Raw genomic sequence first — 10,000 nt, forward strand, 5'->3', positions numbered from 1 at the left:
CAGTTGTGTTTGTTTGTTTGTTTGTCCGTGGACAAGCTATCTCAAAGATCGCTGGATGGATTCAGATGAAACTTTCAGAGAAGTTTGGCCTCGTGACCGGCACAAACTGATTAGATTTGGGGATTGATCTAGTACCAGACAAGGATTCTGGGTTATTTTTCCATTTTTTTTTTACTTAATTTTTGAGAGCAGTCGGGTTCATTTCTAGTATTCTCATTTGTGAGTGCAGTTGAGTTTATTTCAGACCTTCTCATTTTAAAAATCATCTATGGCCAATCGTTAAGAGGACATTGGTGTTGCCTTGGTAGAGGTTTGCGCTTTCTGAGTGCTCTTGTTCTTATCTTAAATTTTAGTTTCTATGGGGAGGGGGCCATTCGATTAGATTGACCCCAGTATGCAACTGGTACTTAATTTATCATCCCTGAAAGGATGAAAGGCAAAGTCAACCTCAGCGGAATGTGAACTCAGAATGTAAAGGCAGACGAAATACTGCTAAGCATTTCGCCCGGTGAGCTATCCTTTCGGGGTCGATAAATTAAGTACCAGTTACGCACTGGGGTCGATGCAATCTACTTAATCCCTTTGTCTGTCCTTGTTTGTCCTTTCTGTGTGTAGCCCCTTGTGGGCAGTAAAGAAATAAGAAAAGATACAATGGATAATGAAGTACCAGATAAGACTTTGTCTTGAAAAGACTGGATGGTTATAGGTTTGGTCAATAATGACAACAAACTTTTGTGGTTGCTATTTGCTTGGTAGGCCAAGCCCTTCACACAATTTCTGGTTAGATTCCTTGTACCAAGCCATTTTATTTCACTTACATGACTAATATCTTTGGGAAAGACAGACAAAAATATTGCAACATTTCCTCTCTTTTTCTCTCTCTCTCTCTCTCTCCTCCCCCGTTTCCTCTTTCTCAGTTCCTTCTCAAACAATTAAACTTTATTTCTCATTCTTATTGCTCAAAATCAATATTATTCACAAGCTTAATCCTGTGCAACACTTTTATTTCATCGTTAACAATTGGAAACTGTGTAAAGATATTCAAAATAGTTTTTTCTGATGGATTTATGGAAAAGTCTGCAGTGACTCATTTTGCTAAAATACCTTTACTGGTCTTGAAAAATAACTGCTTGCCCATTTCTTCTTCTTCATCATCATATCATCTTCTTCTTTGACTTGTTTTCTTCTCCTCCTCCTTCAACTTCTGTTTTCTTCTTCTTCACCTCCTACTCTTCTTGTTCTTCTTCACCTCTTCCTTCTTCTCCCGTGCTTGCTTGCTTGCTTTCTTTCTAGGCTTAATGCAGATATCCAGTAGATCTTCTCAATTCTAATCCATATTGACAGCCACTGAAGAAAATGGTAAACTCCTGAGAGAAATAGCACTAGCTATTAATTATTGCTTCAGCAATGTAAGACAGAAATTGGTTATTAATTTCCAGTTGCCATCATCATCATCATCATCATTGCTTCTGTTCTGGTGGTAGGAGAGAGGCATGCTGGCATCCTTCACACACAAGGACTGAGAATTAACTCAAAGACAGCTATTTGACAGGTAAAATTTTATAGCTCAGGCTCTGTGGATAATGTTTAGAGAGAGAGACAGACAGATAGAGAAACAGATGGACAAAAGGACAGAGTGTAAAGAGAAACAATAGGGGAAAAAATGGTAGTGTCTTGAACATAACTTTATCAATAGATTTATTAAAACATTTTTGTTTCCACCTGCCTCTTATTGATTACAGTCAAAAAGCTTCCCAGCTATGTGCATATGTCACAACACACATATATGCATATGCACACTTATATATATATATACATACATACATACATATATATATATATAAATGTATGAGTGTGTGTATGTTTATGTATTCATATGTGTATATATATATATATGTGTGTGTATATATGTATGTATGAATATATATATATATATGTATATATATATATATTATATATATATATATATATATATATACGCGTATGTATATATATATACATATATATATATATATACGTGTATGTATATACATATACATATATATATATGTATATATATGCCTGTGTATATATGTATGTATATGTATGTGTGTATATATATATGTGTGTGTGTGTGTATATGAATGAATATATATATATATGCATGTATATATATATATATATATATATACCTGTGTATATATGTGTGTGTGTATGAATGAATATATATATGTACACATGCACATAGAGTAATGTAATTTTTATTGCACGTCTGCAGTTTCTAAAATGTCTTAATCATTGGACTATAATGCTTTTAGGGGTTGTTGTTGGTGGTGGTGGTGTTGTTTCTCTCCTTTTTGCTATTTTGTTGTGGAACAGCCCCTGTCAGGTCTCTATTTTCTTTTCCAATTACTTAGAGTGGGGGCAGTTGTGGTGGGGACCGGTGTGGCTAACCTTCCATGGATAGAGTGAATGAACGAACGCAATATAGGAACATTTTTGTATTTGAGAGTAGCGATGGTGGTGGTGTGCATTAGGGGCAGGATTGGGAGGGGTTAACTGTTTAATGTCTACATTATGGTGTTGTTCAGACACTAAGATGTGTGTGTATGGTGGGGTGGGGGGTGTTGTATTTTCCGTTCATTCGTGGTAGATGTGTATGCCTGAAAAGAAGGTGTTAAAAGTTCTTAAAGAGTTATCTATTCTACTAAATGCTGCTGCTTCTACTACTGTCACCCTCACCACTACAACAGCAACATCACCTCTGCCATTACTTCTACCACCACTATAATTTCTACGTCAACAACTACTACTACTGTTGTTACTACATCCATCTCTATCACCACTATGACGAACCACCACCACCACTACTACTAATAATAATAATAATGATAATACTACTACTACTAACACAACTACTACTATTACCACTACCTCTGTTGCCACTACTACTACTACTACTACCACTACTGCCAACACCACCACCACCACTTCTGATACTACTACCATCACCGCAACAGTTATTACTATGACTGTTGCTACTACCACTGCCATCACCACTACTACTACTACTACCACTACTACTATCATCTGTATGGAGATAAACAGTCAAATTCTTCTTTGAAACAACCTACAGGCCCAAAGATTTTGAGCAGTTTAAATTCATTCATTCATTTTTCTTTTTAATTAAGTTGTAATTGAATCTTTGGTAAATTGTAAAACAAATTACAACTTTTTAATTTTATTGTGGTAGCATCTTCTCTTAGATATTGTACAAACTGCTAATCTGAATAACTAGTTTGTCTTCAAATGTTTTTAACAAATATAATCACCTTTATCTGAATAAGCTGTGCTAATGAATTTGGTTTAATTAAAATCCACTTTTTCATAATGGCATTTTTGACAACCAGCCAAAGATGTGGACCGGATTCAGTTTCTTAACCTTTTTGATGCCAATCTGTCTGAGACCAACCTTGGTTTTATGATACAAATTTCCAAATTTAAAGTAACGGGAACCCCTTTTTTTGTTAAAAAATTAGGTTAAAAAAATATGGGAGTTTCTTACACATGGATAGTACTATAATCCCTTACAAAACCTTTTTTCCAAATTTTAAGCCCCGCAAAATTAAGGGGTTCCCTATACACGTTAAAATATGGTAATCTAAATACAAAAAAAACAACTTTCATCAAAATTTCAACTTAATTCATGTTACTTCTTATTGGTTTCAAATTTTGGCACAAGGCCAGCAATTTCAAGGGTGGAGATAAATCGATTACATCAACCCCCCCCCCCCCCCCAGCTAGTACTTATTTAATAGATCCTGAAAGGATGAAAGGGCAACGAAAAATGTTTAGAAGCAAATAATTAAATATCAGGAGGTTTTTTGTTGCTGGTCTTTTTTTTTTTTTCAGAGGGTGGGGTGGAGGGTCAGTTTTTATTCTTTTACTTGTTTCGGTCATTTGATTGCAGCCATGCTGGAGCACCACCTTGAAGAGGTTTTAGCTGAACAAATCAACCCCAGGACTTACTTCTTAAGCCTAGTACTTATTCTATCATTCTCTTTTACCAAACTGCTAAGTTACAGGAACATAAACACACCAACACCAGTTGTCAAACAATGATGGTGAGGGGCAAACACAGATACAAAGACATGCATACATAGATATATATATATATATATATATATATATATATATATATATATATATATATATATAGACACATACATACATGCATACAATGGGCTTTTTTCAGCTTCCGGCTACAACCAAATCCACTCACAAGGCCTAGGTCGGCCCGAGGCTTATAGTAGAAGACACTTGCTCAAGGTGCCACGCAGTGGGACTGAACCCAGAACCATGTGGTTGGGAAGCAAGCTTCTTACCACACAACCACACCATGCTAATTTTATGTTTTTATGTTAATCAAGAAATACATTATTTACCATTTACTGCTGCTAACCATCTTGGTTCTTAGTTTTCTAATCGCAATAAAGCAATAGGATGCCAAAATTTCCTATCTAAAAGATTTGTTGGTGGTGGTGATGAGGAGTTACTTTCACCACAGAATGGGAAGGGGATATTCTGTAGCTAGAAATCTGTTAACTGTTAAATGGATTAACTTCCATGTGCTTTAGGTTGTGAGGTTTTTAGATTCTCCTCTTACATTACACAAATTTGTGTTAAATGATTAGGTGAAGTTTTTTTGTTTTGTTTTGTTTTGGGGCTTTTTTGTGTGTGTGTTCCTTAATTGAAGGCGAAATATTCTGGTGAAATGAAATATAGTGAAGGACTGTTGAAACCAGATTCTGTGTGATTGCCGAAAAACAACTAAACTACCCTTACCAATAAAGATTATTTCCCTCTCATATATTCCTTGTGAACCAGACCTTGACACCTAACAAGTGTATTTGTCAGACCCACCACCCCCACAGAACATTAGCGTATGATGTGTGTATCAAGCTCTCTACCGTCACAACAAAATGTTCAGAGATAATTCTGAAGTTTTCCTCCTGGATACATTATACATGATTAACTGGCAGAGTTCTTCCACACTGTTGACTGTTTGAAAAATTCTCATTTACAGAACGCGCACACACACACACACACACACTCACGCATGTGATACACACTGATATAAATCTTCCTGTAAAGTATTGAGTTGTACACCTCGACAAAGTATATTTTATATACAAGTTCAGTTAACTGAAGACTATAACTCTGCTACTACTTTGCAGTTGGAATGATTTGTGTTAGGAAGAAAAGATATTATTTATTCTTTTACTCTTTTACTTGTTTCAGTCATTTGACTGTGGCCATGCTGGAGCACCACCCTGAAAGGTTTTAATCAAACAAATTGACCCCAGGACTTACTTTTTAACCAATGCAAACGCACCAAAACCAGTTGTCAGGCGGTAATGGTGGGGACAAACACGGACACAAAGGCACATGTATACATAGATATATATATATATATATATATATATATATATATATATATATATATACATACGATGGGCTTCTTTCAGTTTTCGGCTACCAAATCCACTCGCAAGGCTTTGGTCAGACCGAGGCTATAGTGGAAGACACTGTCATGGTGCCCCAGTTCACTCAGCTGTAGAAACGAGTTGCGATGTCACTGGTGCCAAGCTGTATCGGCCTTTGCCTTTCTCTTGGATAACATTGGTGGCGTGAAGAAGGGAGGCTGGTATGCATGGGCGACTGCTGGTCTTCCATAAACAACCTTGCCCAGACTTGTACCTCAGAGAGAAACATTCTAGGTGCAATCCCATGGTCATTTGTGACCAAAAGGGGGTCTTTTTATTTAGTTAGTATTATAAATTTGATCACTTTACCTCACAACCACACATTGTTGCTCCATCTTAAACCCTCTCCCCTTCCCCTCCCCGTAATCCAATCAACAGATCTTCAACACCTTTGACAAACAACCAGCCAACCCATCCCCGGTGAATTAAATACATCCATTTAAAACTTTCTGCTTCCTTCTTTGCCGTTCACACTCCCGTGCGATCATTCTATCAATTATTCCAGTTGTTTAGCTTTCTCAGGTGTTACCTCTTGCTATATCAGTTGACCAAATCATCCATAATCCGCGTCCCTCGCCGTCCTCTTTCACACCTTTTATTTGTGAGCCCAAACAATAGCTTCAGTTTTCTCCCTGTTGTCGCCTCCTCAATTACTCTGTTTGTCTAGCAGCTTCATCTCATTCACTTGAACCTTCTTGTTGGCTTTTGTATTCTGATTAAAGGGATACAAATACAACCCTGCCTCAACTTGAAATAAGATACTGCTATTTTAGAACATTTATTCACCTTCACCTCAGCTAATGTGTTTGGTTTAAAACATACACACACAAACCAAAACACTCTCTCTCTCTCTCTCTCTCTCCCTCTCCCTCTCTCTCTCTCTCTCTCCCTCTCTCTCTCTCTCTATCATTATGTACCTGGATTTTATATCTCAACTTCAAAAGTTGGATGTGTGTTTGTGTATGTATAATGCGCATATATATATGTGTGTGTACATATACACACATGACATACATCTACAATCATACATACATGTGTGTGTGTGTATAGTGTACATTTAAATGAAACTTGAAATTTAATTAGTTAACCAGGAAACGAGAAATATTCGAAAAAAACTACAAGGAAAATTTTTATTTCGGTGATATGATGGTATACATTTTATTTTCCAATCCTTTTTCTCCCTACTGCATAAACTTTATATCTGATATAGATTTAAAAACCCTCTGTAATCCCTGCTTGGATTTACAGACATCACAACTGGATAAAGTTCACTTCACAACCAAGTGAATTTGGTTTCAATTCTATTATATAGTACTTTGTGAAAATGTCTTCTATTATAGTGCTACAAGTGAAATTTAACCCTTTAGCATTCATATTACTCAAGTGTAATGCTTATTTATTACCTTCGCCTTAGCGAAGGGGAGGTATTGTTTTCAGTCCTGTTTGTTTGTTTGTTTGCCCGTGGACAAAATATCTCAAGAACCGCTGGATGGATTCGGATGAAACTTTCAGGGATGTTGTTTTATTGCCATTTACTTACAAATATTATAAATTTTATAGGTAAAATATTTATCTGGGAACAAATTACAACTTATAACATTGCTACTATGGAAAATTATTGCCCTGCTTAACGAGTTTTCGCTTTATGACTGGACTCCGGGAAGAAATTAACTCATATGTCAAGGCATTACTGTACTTATTTTCCATGTGCTTAACCCTTGTGGGTCCCAAACTAATCCTGGCTGCTATCTCCACCTCTGATTTTTTTTTTGTCTTCTTGTAACCTTCAAAAGATTGTTTACCTATTTTGTACTTACATGTTTTGTACTCACATAAACTTACTTTCAACATACTGTTCGTTTTCACACCCTGTTCACATTTAGTGCCTTATATCATTGTAATGTAGTTTTGTTTTATTCACACACATACACACTGTCACACGCACGCACACACATATCTGTGTTAGTCTCTTTAAAGCTGTCGTTACACACAGATCATTACAATTTCTTTGTAATAGTCTCTTTCTGATTGACACATTTGTCTCCTCGATTCCCTTCTCTGTCTTAGTGAAAGAAAGAAACCAAGCTAAAAGTATCTTAGAGAAACTGTACTGCATTATCTTGATAATCTCATTAAAACTAAATCGTAAATGAAAAATAAAATGGGATAAAAGACACGGCTGTTTCTTTGATCTCTCAGAGCTAATCTCCATAATTTTGTACCATTTATCACAACTGAACTGATAAATGTGATTGTGTGTGTGTATGTGAGAGATGATGATGATGATGAAGGGAGGAGGAAGAGGTAAAAAGAGTGTGTAGAGTGGGTTATTATTTATTCATTTCTGTATGTCTTCTGGTGTTTTTAGTCTATGTATGTGTGATGAAGAGGGAAAGAGAGTGTGTGTGTGTGTGTTTATCTATTGTAGTAATGGTGATGGGTGTATTCTTTCTTGCATGTACTTTTTACCTACCAGAAGTGATTCCTACCAAAAAAAAAAAAGGTTCATCGCTGACATGTTATCTCAGTCGCCTACACACAGCAATGAACTGTGCCTCTTGATTCAACGTAAACCTTCTGTTTGATCACTTAATATGCTAGAAATAACAGCCGTATCTCCCTAAAATCACACTCTCTATCATATTGGATTTTAAAAAAAGGATACCAGATAATTTGATCTTATGAGCAGCAGCAGCATTTAACATCCACGGACTTATTCTTTGTAAGCCTAGTACTTATTCTATCGGTCTCTTTTTGCCAAACCGCTACGTTACGGGGACGTAAACACACCACCATCGGTTGTCAAGCAATGTTGGGGGGACAAACACAGACGCATAAACACACACACATACATACATATATACATATATATATATATATATATATATATATATATATATATATATATATATATATATATATATATATATATATATATATATATATACATATATGCGACAGGCTTCTTTCAGTTTCTGTCTACTAAATCCACTCACAAGGCTTTGCTCGGCCCGAGGCTATAGTAGAAGATACTTGCCCAAGGTTCCACAGTGGGAATGAACCTGGAACCATGTGGTTGGTAAGCAATCTACTTACCACACAGCCACTCCTCCATGGAATTAATATATAAGTGGTTGAGTATTCCTTGAACATGTGTACTTTTTAATATAGTTCTCCAATTGAACCAGCTTGATGCAATGTGACAACAGTTGGACCTTTGAATTACTGGTGCAATCCAAAGAAAGAAAGAACAAGAACAATCAACACCACCACTGGACTGGTACTTTGTTTTTGACCCTGAAACTTTGAAAAGCAAAGTTGACCTTGGTGGGATTTGAACCTTAAGCGCAGAGCACCGAAACAAATGAGACATTCTTTCTGACACTGTAACAATTCTAATCAACAACATCCTTCCATTAGAAATTTCTACTTTGTGCTGGTGTCAAAAACCAGTTTTGCTTTGTTATTTTTACAAATTTTTTTAGTAATTAATGTGAGAATGTTTTAGGGTTTTTTTTTCCCCCAAAATATTATTTTTGTCATTTTAATTTCTGTCTTTTCTTCTATATTTTCAGTGAAACGTAAAAAAGAATGACAACTGCTGCCCGGCCAACATTTGAACCGGCTCGAGGTGGCCGTGGGAAAGGAGACAATGACCTCAGTTCTTTGTCCAAGCAATACTCCAGCCGAGATCTACCTTCCCATAACAAGTTAAAATACAGGTTAGTTAAACCAGAAAATTTCTTTTTCATTTTCATCATCATCATCCTTTAACATCCATTTTCCATGCTGGCATGGGTTAGACGGTTTAACCAGAGCTGGGAAGCAGGAGAGCTTCACCAGGTTCCAATCTGATTTGGCTTGGTTTCTACCAGCGCTTTTATATGGCACTGGCTCTTGTGGGGGGGGGGGGGGCAGCATTAACACTTTTGCCGTGGAAGACAGGTCTTCTTGAGTACAGCAAGGTGCCAGATATCTTGGTCCTTTGTCATTTCCATAAGGTTTAGTTTCTTGAGGTCATCCTTTAGTACTTCGCCCCATCCATTTTGAGTGATCGTCTCGTCTTTATGGAGTTGTTGACATCCATCTGTTGGTTTCATGTTCTACTATAGACATGGCCGTGTAGTTTAGAAGCTCACTTCACAACCATATGGTTTTGAATTCAATCCCACTGCACAGCACCTAAAGCAAGTGTCTTCTAATATAGTCTGAGGCTGACCAATGCCTTGCAAGTTAGACGGAAACTGTGTGGAAGCCTATCATATTTATGTGTGTCTTTGTTCTGTGTTTGTCACCACCACTTCTACTTGAAAACCAGTGTTGGTTTGTTTACATATTCATAACTTGCAGTTCAGCAAAAGAAACTGATAGAATAAGTGACAGACTTAAAAAAAAAATTCTTCAAGGTGGTGCCCCAGCATGGCCACAGTCTAATGACTGAAACATAATCTTTCTCATTAAATTCTAATGTCATG

The 10,000-nt window shown here is 36.6% G+C and overlaps 1 protein-coding gene across 3 annotated transcripts in view; it reads left to right on the forward strand.

Annotated features, from left to right (window-relative positions):
- Nucleotides 1–10,000, forward strand: part of LOC106877386 (protein CWC15 homolog B) — a 30,171-nt gene that overhangs the window by 12,713 nt on the left and 7,458 nt on the right. For 2 of the 3 annotated variants that reach the window (XM_089337657.1, XM_089337658.1), the window contains exon 2: nucleotides 9,101–9,247. In XM_089337657.1, the coding sequence (XP_089193783.1) occupies nucleotides 9,117–9,247 (131 nt within the window). In that variant the 5' untranslated portion in view covers nucleotides 9,101–9,116. Of the gene's footprint in view, nucleotides 1–1,344; nucleotides 1,553–9,100; nucleotides 9,248–10,000 lie in introns of all 3 variants that reach the window. The other variant, XM_089337659.1, reaches the window with a different exon arrangement.

This window comes from Octopus bimaculoides, chromosome 19, assembly GCF_046866305.1.
Source record: "Octopus bimaculoides isolate indiv1 chromosome 19, ASM4686630v1, whole genome shotgun sequence".
Classification (NCBI taxonomy): domain Eukaryota; kingdom Metazoa; phylum Mollusca; class Cephalopoda; order Octopoda; family Octopodidae; genus Octopus; species Octopus bimaculoides.